General features: G+C 35.9%; 1 protein-coding gene across 1 annotated transcript in view; it reads left to right on the forward strand.

The window, feature by feature from the left end:
- Positions 1–15,665, forward strand: part of KTN1 (kinectin 1) — a 107,273-nt gene that overhangs the window by 44,897 nt on the left and 46,711 nt on the right. The window contains exons 15-19 of the mRNA XM_080707829.1: positions 48–85; positions 248–329; positions 840–908; positions 14,598–14,632; positions 15,019–15,109. Coding sequence (XP_080563955.1) covers positions 48–85; positions 248–329; positions 840–908; positions 14,598–14,632; positions 15,019–15,109 — 315 coding nt within the window. The remainder of the gene's footprint in view (positions 1–47; positions 86–247; positions 330–839; positions 909–14,597; positions 14,633–15,018; positions 15,110–15,665) is intronic.

Genomic DNA, 15,665 nt, shown 5'->3' on the forward strand with positions numbered 1-15,665 from the left:
AATGCTTCCTGAAAAATGGTAAAATTCTCATTTTATTCTAAACACAGGCTGCTGCAGCACATGAATTAGAGAAGATGCAAAAAAGGTGATTAAAATATTGTATGTTAGAGACATTTATACATCTAACAATTATACTTGAACAAATATAATTGTTGCGAAAATATTGCTTCTTATAATTTATAATTTTACAGTTTATGTAAACTTTCTGAATGTATGAAATATTTTTAATTGATACTTTTTCTCATAGTATTCATGTTAAGGATGATAAAATAAGATTACTTGAAGAGCAGCTGCAGTGTGAAATTTTGAACAAAGTGGAAGAATTTAAGGTTTGTGATTAAATTCATATTCTCTGCTTAGAACAGCTTTGCATAATTTTTATTTGTAGTGAATCTAGAAATACTTTTTATACAAACTCACTCTGAAACAAATGTTTCATAGTTTTATTTCTGGGGATTTACAATGATAGTGAATTTTATCATAGACCTTTGGCCTGTGTTCATCTTAACCTATTTATATGAGAGACATTTGAGACTTATTTTGGCTTAACATTTCCTCAGTAATTTTCACCAAGTATTTTATAATTGTGACTGTTTATCTGTTACAACTGTTGGTACAGTGCTCATCTCTAGTCATGGCCTGCCAGTTTGAGTATTGTATTGCCAAGGTGCATCACTGTCCAGTGATATCTAAATTCTTGTGTCAGTATGTAACCTGTTACTCTGAGTATTTAAAGCAATAAGGATTTGATTGTTTGAAAAAAATTTCAAATAATTGCTTCATTACCTTTTTTCTTTTAAAAAAAAGCAAACTTAGTAAATTGAGATTCTGTTTTTCAGATTCTTAGTGACCAAAACAAAGCATTAAAATTAGAAGTTCAAAAGTTACAGACTCTTGTTTCTGAACAGGTAAGGTTTTTTCATGAACTTTAAAGTAGAAATACTTAATATGTAGCAAAGTCTGATTCTTCGTAATTAGTAACTAATTCACTGAGAAATTTTCCTGTAACTCTTTATCTTGTGTTTATCAAGTTTTTAAAGAAAAAAATTTCTTCTGTGAGATGAAACTAATGGTAATTTGCGCATATGTACATTAAAAAGTAATAGGGATAAGTTCTGTCTTATACTTTTTGATCTTCAGCTTTTCTTTTTTTTTAAATTTTTTATTGGTGCACTGTATTCATACATCATAGTGGGATACAAAAAAACTTTTGTAGACATACATGCACACATCGCCCAGTCAGCCCCCACGTGATCCTCACCCCATTCCCTCCCCATCCCTCCTTCCCATGCTTGGCTTAGTGGTTGACATCTAGTATTATAGCAATTTATCAAAAATTAAAAATGATAATCTCACATAACAGTTTCATTTGTCTGATACCAAGCTTTTGATAACTTAAAGATAACATTTCAGTATTTCTTTTTGCTTTCTATTTAACAGAGAATATTTTTTTTCTATTTTTTTTTTTCAGGTGAAACTATCATATATTTATATATTTATTTTTCAGAAAAAATCTATCCTAATATGGAATATGGACTCTAGATACCCAAAACGGTCTCGAAAAAGAACAAAGCTAGAAGATACATATTTTCTGATTTCAAACCATATAAAGCTACAATAATTGAAACAGTGTAGTACTGTTCTAAAGGCAGATATATAAAACATTGGAGTTAAATAAAAGTCTAGAGATACATTCTTCTATATATTGTCAAGTTATTTTTGACAAGGTTTCCACGAACATTTGGTGGAGGAAATACTAATCTTTTAACTAAATATTGTTGAGAAATAATAATTACATGAAAAAGAATAAAATTGGACCCTTACCTAATTCCATATACAAATATTAACTCAAAATAGATAAAAGACCTAAATATAAATCTTAAGACTATAAACTTTTAGAAGAAAATCCGGGTCATAAAACATCACAACATTGAAGTTGACAGTGATTTCTTGGATATGATTTCAATGGCATAGGCAACAGAAGGGTGTACAGACTCCCTAAAAAATAAAAAAAAATATTGTATATCCAAAGACAATGTAAACAGAGTTAAAAGTTACTGATAGAATGGGATAAAATATTTCCAAATGCTATATCTGAAGGTATATTAATATTCCAACTAGAAATCCTAAAAATTAACAACAGTAAAGGCAAACAATACCATTTAGAGGTAGGTATAAGACTAACATAAATAATGAATCTCCACAGATAACTAATCTTAGTTGTCTGTTGGATGGAAACTCTTGTTTCTCTGGTTCTGGTGTGTGTTACCTATTTCTTCTTTGTAGTTAATCTCTTTGAGTATTTTCTCTAGTGCTGGTTTTGAAGACATAAATTCCTTCAGTTTCTGTTTGTCATGGAAGCTTCTTATTTCTCCATCTAATTTGATAGAAAGTTTTGCTGGGTAGGAAATTTTTGGCTGGAAGTTGTTTTCTTTCAGAGTTTGGAATATGTTACTCCAAGCCCTTCTGGCTCTCATGACTTGGTTTGGGAAGTCTGGAGTGATTCTAATTGTTTTGCCTCTGAATGTCACTTGGCCCTTTGTTTTGTTGCCTTTAAGATTCTCTGCTTGGTTTCCACATTGGTCATTTTGACAATTTTGTGGCGTGGGGATCCTCTTCTCCGATCCTGTCTAAAGGGAGTTCTATAAGTTTCCTGGACCTGTATATCTACCTCTTGCTCTACGTTTGGAAAATTTTCTATTACTTCCTTGAAGAGATTGTTGATCCCTTTGGTTTCACCTTCTTTTCCCTCCTCTATTCCAATTATTCTTAGGTTAGCTCTCTTAAAATGGGCCCATATTTCTTCAATGTCAGATTCCTGCTGTCGGATATTTTTTTCTAGATTAGAAACTATGCGTTCATTTTTGGATTGCTCATCTTCTAAGAGCGAGATTCTATTCTCCAAGTGGTCTAATCGGTTGTTTGTACTTTGAATTGAGGCCTTTACTTCATTAATTGCATCCTTTATATCTCTTTTTGGCTCTCTCTGAATTCTTTTCGAAACAGCTCTATTATTTCTACAGTTATTTTCCTGATTTGATCTTCTAGAAATCTCTGAATTTCTGTTTTATCGGGTTCTGATGTTGTGGGGTTGTGGGCATTCATTGCTTCATTGTTATTCCTCTTTCCCATGATTTCGGAAGTTTGTGCCTTCTCTGGGTTCTTCCCTTGGGTCACTATGACTTCACTTAAGGTGCTCTGGATCTTGAGTCTGTGGTATCTCAGTTCCCACTACTCCTTTACTGGGTTGTATCACAGAGTCTCAGACCCAGGGAGTCAATAGAGGCTGCTTTAGACTATGGGGGTTGCCAGGTTGCGCGTTCTCCTATGGTGTGATATCTGCCACCGCCACTCCCCCACTGGGTCAAGTTCCTGGGAGTAAGTACTGAGATTTCTTCTCTGGGGCCCGCAATTTTTTTTTTCCCTTTGGTGGTACTGGGGTTCCTGGAAGCCCTTCTACCTCCGGGCTACACTCCCAGACCTATTTTTTTATATTTTTGAAACAGGGTCTCTTACGCCAGCACGGCTGGCTTCGAACCTGCGCGATCCTCCTGTCTCCGCCTCCCAAGCGCGGGGATTACAAGCGTGGGCCACCACGCCCGGCTGGGGCCTGCAATTTGACTCACTGTTGTTGAGTACGCAGATGGAGCTGTAGTGAACTCGGTGAATTTGCTGCTGCTGCTGCCAGTGGCAATATGGCGCCGCTGCCATGCCCTCGGCCTTGAGGCTGGCATATTTCTTCTCTGGTTTGAGCTCCGCTCTGAGTTCCTGCAGCGTGTGCTGAGCCCAGCCACTGGGAGCTTTAGATGCTCCCTGTGCCGAAAAATCTGCCGAATCCTGCCAGTCTGTTCCGCAGCGGCTCACCTTGGCTCGCTGCCCGCCGCTCCTCTCTGGAGCCTGGTGGGTTGTTGAATGCGTTGGTCTGGTGCTGTCCAGTGAGTTCGCCGCTGCTGCCGGCAGTAAGGCGCTACTGCTGTGTCCTCGGCCGTGAGGCCGGCGTATCTCCTCTGTGGCTCTGAGCTCCGTTCTGGGTTCCCCTCATCTCTGGAGCCTGGTGATTTTTTTGTTTCTCTGGTGATGGTGTTTTCTGGCTATGAAAGGTGCTGATTTTGTGGTAATAGAGATTGGTTGTTAGCGGGGCTCTTAAGCCCTGCTTCTTTCCGGAAGTCAATCTTCAGCTTTTCTTCAGGGCAGTAAGGTTTATTGAAAATAGATTGTGTATGAAACCTACTACGAGCACTTAAAAGCAGAGGATGTTTATCACATTGCATTAATATTTCTGGCACTTCTTATTCCAAGTCTTTCATGCTGGGATTATACTTATATTGTTACATATAAGTGGAGAAGCTCGTATATATTCCTTTAAGAATATTTTTTCTGTTTCATCCTACCTCCAATATCATCACTTTTTATATTTATAACAAGCCATTAAAACTATAGCAGCTTTGTTGGATATGGTGGTGGTACATGTGCAATTCAGCTACTTGAGAGGCTAAGGCAGAAGTTCATAAGTTGGAGGCTAGCCCCAGCAATATAGGGAAACCTGTCTCAAAAAAAAAGGGTGGGAATATAGCTCAGTGATACAACACCCCTGGGTTCAATACTTAGTGCCACAAATCAACAAAACAGACTATAGCAGCTTTGAATAAACAAACACTGCTCTATAGATTAGCGCTAGCTTTCCTTAAATGTTCATGTTTTTCTCTTTCACAACTATTCAAATTATCATTTTAAAAGGTAATCTAGAAATTTTTGATATTAAATAATAGAATAGGAGCTGTGCATGTTTCCATAATATATTTTTGGCATGTACTTTTATGAAAAGCAGAAACGTAAACTATTGAGACCAACAGCACTTTAGCAGATACTTGTATTCTTTTTATTTATATAATTCATGTTTATACAAATATTAAATTGATGTAAGTAGCTTTGCCAATAGAAGTATTTTCTTAACATGCTTGTTAAATAGCTCATTTGTAATCCCTCCTTCCCTTAAAATATTAAGTACTTTGCATACTCTATTACTTAGTATATGCTTTACCCTTGCGAACAAGGTAATAGAAGAAATAATGTTGAAGGGCATTTAGTTTATATTTAAGTCTTAAATCTAATTCCTTGTTATGGTATAGCTTATGAAAGATACAATATTCCATAACTTATACCCCCCATTTACCATCTCTGAAATCTATATTATCTTAATGTCTGATTATAGTTTTTTAAAACAATTTTTTATGGGTACATTGTATTTATACATTATAATGGGATAAAAAACCTGGGCAGACATACATGCACTCATCGCCTAGTTAGCCCCTACCCAGTCCTCACCCCTTTCCACCCCCATCCCTCCTTCCAATTCTTGGCTTAGTGGTTGACATTGATATGTTTAAGTACATCATGTGCTTTAGAGAGTTTCCTTCTTCCCCCCTCCCATCCCCTCAGTTAGGTCGCCGTATTTGCCCCTTTATAGGATCTCCTTTTTCAACTAGAGTTCCTCCTATGACCCATTTTTCCTTAGCTTTCACATATTAGGGAAAGCATCCGATTTCTTATTTTTGTGACTGACTTATCTTGCTTAGCATATGTCCTCCAGATCTATCCATTTCCCTGAAAATGATGTAATTGTGTTGTTTTTTATAATGGCTGAGTAAAATACCATTGTGTACATATCCCACAGTTTTGTAATCCATTCATCTGTTGATGGACATCTTGGTTGGTTTTATAGTTTGCCAATTGTGAATTGTGCAGCTATGAACATATTTACACATGCATTAGTTTGGTTTTCTTTTTTTGGGGTAGATACCCAGAAGTGGTATTGCTGGATCAAATGGTAAATTTGTTTCCCTTCTTCTGAGGATCCTCCATACTGTTTTCCAAAGTGGTTGCACTAATTTGCAATCCCACCAACAATGTTTTAGAGTTCCCACTTCACATCCTCGCCAGCATCTGTTATTGTTTGTGTTTAGAATGATTGCCATTCTAGTTGGAGTTAGGTAGAATCTCAGGGTCTGATTGCTAATGATGTTGAACATTTTTTCATGCATTTATTGGCCATTTGAATTTCTTCTTTTGTGACGTGTCTATTTAGTTCACTTGCCCATTTTTTTTATTGGATTATTTGGGTTTTTTTAGTGTTGGAGTTTCTTGAGTTCTTTGTATATTCTAGGTATTAGTCCTCTGTCGGGTGAGTTGGTATAAAAGTCTTCTCCCATTCTGTTGGCTCTCGATTGAGGTTCTTGACAGTTTCCTTTGCTGAACAGAAGCTCTTCAGTTTCATGCAATCCCACGTGTTCATTTGCCTTTTTGTTTCTTGGACCTTTGGGGTCTTGTTGAGAAAGTTTTTAATCTGTGCCTATGTGTTGCAGTCAGTTTTGGACCTGTGCCCTCTTCAAGGAGACTCAAGATCTCTGGTCTAATTTCCAAGTCTTTGATCTATCTTGAATTGACTCTTGTGCAGGGTGAGAAAGTGGGATTTATTTCCATTTTTCTGCATATAGTTAACCAGTTTTGCCTTTGTTGAACAGACTTTCTTCCAGTGTATGTTTTTGGCCCCTTGTCAAAAATCAATTGGCTATAAGTGTGTGGATTTGTTTCTGGGTCTTCTGCTCCATTAGTCTATGTATCTGTTTTTGTGCCAATACCATGTTGTTTTTATTACAATGACTTTATCTAGTGTATTTTAAAGTCAGGTATTGTGATTCTTCCTGCATGGTTTTTGTTGCTGAGAACTACATTGGCTATTCTGGGCTTTTTGTTGTTCCAAACAAATTTAAGGATGGATTCTTCTATGTCTTGAGGAATGATCTTGGTAATTTAATGGGTATTGCATTGAATCTGTACATCACTTTTGGAAGTATGGCCATTTTAATGTTATTTTTTTCTGCTTATCTAGGAACATGGAAGATTTTTCCATCTTCTAAGATCTTTTTTGATTTATTTCAGTGCTTTTTAATTTTCTTTGTAGAGGTCTTTTACCTCCTTGGTTAAGTTTGTTCCTAACTATTTTATTTTTTTGTGGGAAATACTGAGTAAAAGTGTTTTCTGAATTCCTTTTTCAGTAGATTTATGGTTGATATACAGAAAATCTTTTGATTTTTTTAGATGATTTTGTATCCAGACATTTTGCTAAATTTGTTGATCAGTTCTATAAGTCTTTTGATTGAGTTTGTTGGGCTTCTAAGTATAGTACAATGTCATCTGCAAGTAGTGAAAGTTTGAGTTATTCCTTTCCTAATTGTACTCCTTTGATTTCCTTTTCTTGCCTTATTGCTCTGGCTAGTGTCTCAGTACTATATTGAAGAGAAGTGGTCATAATGGGCATCCATTTCATGTTCCTGTTTTTAGGGAAAATTATGAGGTTTTTCTCCATATTGTAGATTGCCTTTATGATGTTGAGATATATTCTTTCTTTTTTTTTCCTCCTCTTTGTGGGTGTAGGGATGGAACCCAGGGGTATTTAACCTCTGAGCTACACCCCCTGCTCTATTCTTTATTTTGAAACAGGATCTCACTAAGTTACAGAGTGCCTCACTAAGTAGCTGAGGCTGTTTGGAAACAGTGATCCTCTGGTCTCAGCCTCCCGAATGCTGGGATTACAAGCGTGCGCCACCATGCCCGGCTGAGATATGTTCTTTCTATTCTGATTCTCTGCAATGCTCTTAGCATTAATGGGTGTTGGATTTTATCAAATGCTTTTTCAGCATCTATTGAAATGATCATATGATTTTTGTCTTTGGTTCTGTTTAGATGATGAATTACATGGATTTTTTGAATGTTGAAACAGCCTTGCATCTCTGGGGTGAACCCCAACTGATCATGGTGTATGATTTTCTTGATGTGGTTTTGAATGCATGTTGCTAGTATTTTATCAGTTTTGTATCCTAGTTCATCAAAGATAAAGGCCTGTAGTTTTCCTTCCTTGAACTGTCTTTATTTGGTTTTGGTATTAATATGATGTTGGCTTCATAGAATGTATTTGGGAGTGTCCCGTTTTTCTCTATTTCACAAAATAGATTGAGGAGTATTGGGATTGGCTCTTCTATAAAGGTTTTTTAAAATTCACTTGGGAAGTCATCTGGTCCTGGGGTTTTCTTTGATGGTAAGCTCTTTATTGCTGCTTCAATCTCTTTGATTGTTATTGGTTGGCTTAAATTTTTTTATGTCTTCTTGGAAGGTTGTATTTATGTAGAAAGTTTTCAATTTCCTCCAGATTTCCCATTTTGTTGGAGTATAGTTTTCAGAGTAGTTTTTGATAATCCTCGATTTCTGCACTGTCAGTTGTGATATCTCATTTTTTATCTCTTCATAATTTGGGTTGATTCTCTCCCTTTTTTTAAGTTGTTAGCTAGTGGTTTATCTATCTGGTAAATTTTTTCGAGGAACCAGCTTTTGTTTTTTTTTACTTTCTGTATTGTTATTTTTTAATTCTCCACTTCTTTTATTTTCTCCCTGATCTTAACAATTTCCTGTCTTCTTCTGGCTTTGGGGTTAGATTGTTTCTATTTTTCTAGGGCTTTGTGGTGTGTCATTAAGTTATTTATTTGATGATTTTCTGTTTTTCTTATGTGAGCACTCATTGCTCTAAATTTTCCTCTTAATACTGTCTTCAAAGTGTTCCAGAGGTTTTGATATGTTGTATCTCTGTTTTCATTTGTTTCTAGAAATTTCTTGATTTTATGCCTTCTTGTATGACTAATTCTTCATTTAGGAGTGTGGTGTTCTGTTTCCATATGTTTATGTGGTTTCTCTGAGTCTTATTGTTGATTGCTAATTTCATTCCATTATGGTCTGAAAAGACACATTCCATTTTGGTCTGAAAAGACACAGGGAAGTATGTAACATTTTTTTAAATTTGCTAGTGCTCACTTTGTGGTCCAGGATGTGATCTGTTTTGGAGAAGGTTCCGTGAGCAGCTGAGAAAAATGTGAACTATGCTGTACTTGGGTGAAATATTCTATATGCATCTAAGAGGTATATTTTATTAATGTTGTTCTTTAGGTCTGAGGCATCCTTACTGACCTTTTGTCTAGACGATTGATCTAATGTTTTGAGAGGTGTATTGAAGTCTCCCAGTATTATTGTATTTAGATTAATTGTGACTTAATATCATAAAGAGTTTGTTTTATGAAGGTAGCTGCACCTAAGTTTAGGACATAAATGTTGATTATCATTATTTCCTCATGCTGGATTGTTCCTTTTACCAGTAAAAAATGACCTCCTTTGTCTCTTCTAATAAGCATGGGCTTGAAGTCTAACTTATCTGATATTATAGTTACAACTCCTGCTTGTTTTGGAGTTCTGCTGGCATGGATTACCTTGCTCCAGTCCTTTACCTTAAGTTTCTTGTTATTTTTACTTATAAGATGTGTTTCTTGCAAGCAGCATATAGATGGGTTCTGGTTTTCTATTTTGCCACTTTATGTCTTTTTATTGGAAAGTTGAGGCCATTTACATTCAGTGTGATTATTGAGAGAGTATTTTTAGTTCCTAACATGTTGAGATTTTACTTCTGTTTGAAATAACTATTTGTTCTTTGTTTAGTTGTCTCTTGGGTGGAAATTTTGTTTTTCTGGTTCTGGCATGTATTACTTGTTTCTTTGTAGTTAATCTCTGAGTACTTTTTTAGCGCTGGCTTTGAAGACATAAATTTCTTCAGCTTCTGTTTGTCATGGAAGATTTTTATTTCCTCATCTAATTTGAGAGATAGTTTTTCTGGGTGATTGCAGTTTAATTGATTACTATTTTTAGTTTTTAGTGTTAAAATATCAGTTTGAGCCAGGCGTGGTGGTGCACACTTTTAATCCCCGTGCTTGGGAGGCAAAGACAGGAGGATCGTGCAGGTCTGAAGCCAGCCGCGCTGGCTTAAGAGACTCTGTTTCCAAATATAAAAAAGTATAAAATAGGTCTGGGAGTGTAGCCCGGAGGTAGAAAGGCTTCCAGGAACCCCAGTACCACCATATAAATAAATAAATAAATAAATAAATAAATAAATAAATAAATATCACTTTGAAGATACAACATTGGTGGTTTGAATTAGATAAAATATGATAGATATGTTTCTGGATGTTAATTTTTAAGAGCAGAATATAGTTTTTGTGTGTCAGTTACCACAGATTTTGAAATATTTACTTCAGTAGATAAAAAATTGTGAAACAGATATAAAACAAACTTCTCAATCTGTTCTAGGATTTTAGTATTCTAATAATATTTAGGTGGTATTGGCAATTTGTACCTACATTTATTTGCTTGTTTATTTTTGTGGTACTGGGGAACCCATGGGCATTTCTACTTGGAGCTATACCCTGAGCCTGATTTTTTATTCTCTATTTTGAAACAGGATCTCACTAAGTTACAGCGGGCCTCACTAAATAGCTGAGGCTGGCTGAGAACCTGCAATCCTATCCTGTCTCAGCCTCCCAAGTACTGGCATTACATGTGTGCGTCACCACGCCCAGCTTACCTACATTTAGATAGAAAATCTGAATCTTTAAAACCTTTAAGCTTTTTAAAAATTTAATTAGTTTATTCATTAGTACTAGAGATTGAACCCAGGATCATTCTGCCTTCGAGCTATACCCTCAGTTCTATTTTATATTTTATTTTGAAACAGGGTCTAAATTGCTGACGACAGCCTCGAATATGTGATCCTCTTGTCTGTTTCCCAAGTACTGGGATTACAAAAGTGTTCCACCTTTAAATTTTTGTTCTTTACTAAAATTGGTATTCTCAATTTCTAGAGAAGAGTGAAACCACAGCCTTAAGTTTTCATTTCCCCTATGACAGTATGACTGCTTTCAGAAATACCAATCTAATATCTTTTGTAAGATTTATCACATTTGTGGAAGTTAATATATATCATTTATTTTTTTGTGTGTGTTGTGTGTGTGAGTAGTAGTGGGCATGGAACCCAGGAGTATTCTACTTTTGAGCTACACCCCTAGTCCTATATTATTCCTTTATTTTGAAGCAGGGTCTCACTAAGTTGAAGGCTTCACTATGTTGCTGAGGCTGGCCTTGAATCTGCGATCCTCCTGTCTCAGACTCTCAGTATGGGATTACAATTGTGTGACACTATGCCCAGCAAAATTAATATATTTTTAAAAATTCTCTTATTTCCATCTTATTGAATCAGCCTTCTATTATAATGTTTCTGTATACTTTTAAGATGTTTTGATAAAATGATACCTTTAGTATGAGATTAGGTTTTTTTAATGTTCTTACAGCAGATTTCAGAGCCACATTTTTTGATTAGGGGAAACTCATTTTGTGGTGTTAACTTAAGATCTGATGTTGCGTAATTTTTAGAATTGTTCTTCTAGTTCTGAAATTAAAAAAATCTAGAAAGCATATAACTAATATATAATTTGGTTGTGATTGATATTTCATCTTGGTTGACTGAAATACTATATTTTTTATTTTTTGGCTTTTTCTCTAGTCATTTCTCACTACTGTTAGTAAGGGAATTAAAAATTAGTATGATTTAGTTTAGTTTCACTTTTGTCTTTCTTTAACCCCTTCCTATCCATGAGTCAGAATTCTAAGTGACAGTTGAGAGATAAACAGTTTAGTTATGTAAAATTTTCAGTCCTCTTGCCACATGGATTTTTATCCTGGAGGGAAAGATTGACCTTATTAAAACAGAGACCAATAATGGTGCCAAGTTGTTGTTTCTCCAGGTGTAGGAAGAAGAAAGACAAGAGGTACCAGGTAAGGTAACCTCTTTATACACTAATGAAAGGAAGGCTTTATTTATATGTAGACCTGCAGATGGTCAGGTAATGCAGTTAAATCAGATGCCATTTACTCAGAAAAAAGTAATGTATTTTTGAGGGAAGGTAAGAACCTATTGTGTATGTGTTTGGTACTATGGATTGAACCCAGGGGCACTTTACCACTGAGCTATATCACTAGCCCTTTATTTTAATTTTATTTTCATTTTTATTTTGGGACAGGATCTCACTAAGTTGCCCAGACTAGATAAATTTGTAGTCCTTCTGCTTCAGCCTCCTCTGTAGCTGGGATTACAAGTATGCTTTTTGACTTGTTAGTGAAGGAACAGAGCATGCCTTTTGCTTTAATTCCAGTGGATTTTTAAGATTCAGTGGTCAAGCTGGGTACGGTGGCACACACCTGTAATCCAGTACTTGGGAGGTTGAGACAGGAGGATTGCAGATTCGAGAAAAGCCACAGCAACTTAGACCCTCAGCAATTTAGTGAGACCCTGTTTCAAAATAAAATAGTACTGGGAGTATGGCTCAGAGGTAAAATGTCCCTGAGTTCAATCCCTAGAAAGCAGATTCAGTAGTCTAGATTACTGAGTGAAAACTATTGAGAGGTTTCTTCTTTCCTGGCTGCCTCATTGTGTTGAATTGTAGATGAAGTCCTTATTGTGCAAGAAATAGATGGGCAAGAACTAATAATACTGGATTAGACCATAGAATCTCAAGGTTTTAATACTGCTCTTGGGGAGGATACTGTAGTAATCCAAAGGGGTAGTAGTAGTAGCCTCAGGTGCAATTGAACGATGACCCCTTTTTAATTAATTAATTAATTAATTAATTTACAGGTCTGGGGATGGAACCTAGGGGCATTTGACCTCCAGGCTACATCCCCTGCCCAATTTTTATATTCTTTATTTTGAAACAGGGTCTCACTAAGTTGTGAAGGGCCTCACTAAGCAGTTGAGGCTGCCTGTGAACTGCGATCCTCCAGTCTCGGGCTCCCAAATGCTGGGATTACAAGTGTGCACCAGCACGCCCAGCTTAAAAGTGCTATTTGTTTATTTTTTGATGGTACTGGGGTTGGAACCTAGAGTCTTTCTGCCTCCGGGCTATACTCCCAGACCTATTTTTTATATATTATTTGGAAAAAGGGTCTCCCTAAGTTGCTGAGAGCCTCACTAAGTAGCTGAGAGCCTTGCTTAAGTAGCTAAGGCTGGCTTTGAACCTGTGTGATTCTCCTGTCTCAGCTTCCCAAGCGCAGGGATTACAAGTGTGCGCCACCACGGCCAGCTTTTTGATGCCCCCTTTTTTAGAAATTCTCTGGTGCCCCCCTGCCCATTTCCAGTGCTCCCTTATTTTTATTCAAGCCCCCTCCACATATGCAATATTCAAAATTATGGTAATATGTGACAAAATTGGCATATTCAGAGCATATTGGTATACTGCAGAAGTGCAAAGACCCAGGCATAGGATGTAGAGAAAGATTTGTTACTAGGGCCTAATTATGAAGGATGTTTGCTACATATGGATCCTGATATCCTGGACTAATGTAACTCTGAAGAGTGCTTAATAAAGATCACTCTGGTTATGGGAGGTGGTTGAATTTGTGAGAGGGAGAAGCAGGTAGGAGTGACAAACTATAATACAACCAAATAATTATGGTGTAGGTAACCTGGACTTAACAGTGTCTTCTTGTGAGATATCATTTTAAAAAAATGATGGGCAAAGGCCAACTAGTTTAAAGATTAGAAAAGTAGATTTATTATTTACACTCTAAACCTGATTTAATGTACTTTTTTGGGGGGGGTGGTATTGGGGGTAGAACCCAGAGGCTTTCTACCTCTGGGCTATACTCCCAGACCTTTTTAATATATTTTTTTGGAAATAGGGTCTCACTAAGTTGCTGAAAGCCTCACTAAGTAGCTGAGGCTGGCTTCGAACCTGTGCGATCCTCCTGTCTCAGTCTCCCAAGAGCGGGGATTACAAGCATGTGCCGCCACGACCGGCTTTAATGTACTTTTGATGGCGGGGAAAATGTTTTGAACATTCTGTTCCTCACAAAGCAATCTAGAGGCAGTGAGAATATTTAGGCCCTCTAAAGTTTGAGATGGGTAACAATGAGGACCTAAACTTAGGCATTGATGAGAAGGCATTAGTTTTAAAAGTATGTAGGAAGTAGACTTGGATTTGACAATGGAAAAATTACTTTTTTTTTTTTAACTTGTGAAAGATAGTTGAAAAAAGATTGGTAAAAATTACGAAACTCCCAGCTTTAGAAGAATAGGTGGGATGGGCTAGGAGAAGGATATGAGTGGGTGAATGGCGCGGCATAAGTTTAAATATCATGTTTTACTACTTTATAAAGAGAAAGTATTTCTGCTTCTGCAGTTTATAGGCACTTTTAAAACATTTTAAATTTTAGCCCAGTTTATAGTTACATAATAGCTACATATAAAAAATCCTTTGTGCTGTAATCAGATTTTCTCCTCTTGCCTATGTGTTATATCTTAGTATGGGGAAAAATCAACTTAACAGAAGAAAAAGGCCTTATTTGCATGACTTTAGAAGCTTGAAATTTTATATTTGAAGCCAATTTTTTTAACTCACATGTTAAGATTATCTTTTATGGTGATTAAAAATGCACAAATTACCAATTAATTTTGCCAGCCTCATATACTATTTCTTTTTCTGTGTCCTTTGTGTAGATGCCTCTCTCCTATCATCTCTTTTGAATTAAATAATTCTATAATTATTGGTAGTCTTGAAGTAAAGGGTTTTTTCTTAAGTTTTGGATGTATTTAGAACCCTAAACAATTTCTACAAAGTTTACCTTGTGCAAACTGGTATAATTAAACATTTTTGGGTGATTTTTATTTTTAGCCTAATAAAGATGTTGTGGAACAAATGGAAAAATGGTAAGCATTTAAATTTTTATTATGTTTTGATGACTCATTTCTAAGAAATTTGAAGTCATAGAATTATTAACTACACTAGGTTTTTAATATTCTCTTTGTACCTTGTGGTAGAAGAAGGTCTGGTATGTTGTTGATTGTGGATGTCATGTGTGACAGTCATTTCCTTGTTTAGGTTAGTAAGTAATCATGCACTACTTGAGCACATTTACCTACTGGTGAGGAAGAAGTACCCTTAGATCATGAGTGAAGATCCACGGAAACTTTTCTAGAATTAAAAGTTTATAAGGAATGATGGACAGAGGAGTTGGTCCATGTTAAATATTTAGGAATGGTACTATTTACTTTGAAAACTTGTTGATACATATATTTTAAACTTATAATTTCAGCATTCAAGAAAAAGATGAGAAGTTAAAGACTGTAGAAGAGTTACTTGAAACTGGACTTATTCAGGTGGCCACTAAAGAGGAGGAACTGAATGTAAAGTATTTTGTAGATTTGTTTTTCTTGTGCTTACTCCATGAACATGAAGTTTCACTGTAATTGTAAAAGGCTTTCTCATAGCTCTTCAACCTAATATTAGTTACTGATTTTTTAAGTTTATAATGTCTTTTTTCATTAAATTAAATGATTGTTTTAGAAGTAGAAAAATACACAGTTCATTTTAGCACTCACTGCCTTAATGAGATGGATATTGCTAATAGATTGTAATATATACCTCTCCACTTGAACTCATGTCTAAATTATGAAAAAATGATTATTAGCAAACTTCATGAGTCCATGCAGTAGTATTGGAAGTCAGAAGGAGAGTATAGTTCTGTTTTATGGTTATCATTAGCCTTTACTAACTTGATTAGTAGAAGATTACTGGGGAAAGTAAATTAAAACATGTATTTGAATTTAGGGAAGGCCATGGCTTAATGGATAAGTGCCATACTATATGTTTTTGAGGTTGTGGAATGTTTCATTGGGGTAATTGAGCTTAAACAATTTTGGCTTAACTCTCGCAGTTACAGCCTTGTAAACATGGAAAAGG

The sequence above is a fragment of the Muscardinus avellanarius genome (assembly GCF_963383645.1).
Source record: "Muscardinus avellanarius genome assembly, chromosome: 12".
NCBI classification, from domain to species: domain Eukaryota; kingdom Metazoa; phylum Chordata; class Mammalia; order Rodentia; family Gliridae; genus Muscardinus; species Muscardinus avellanarius.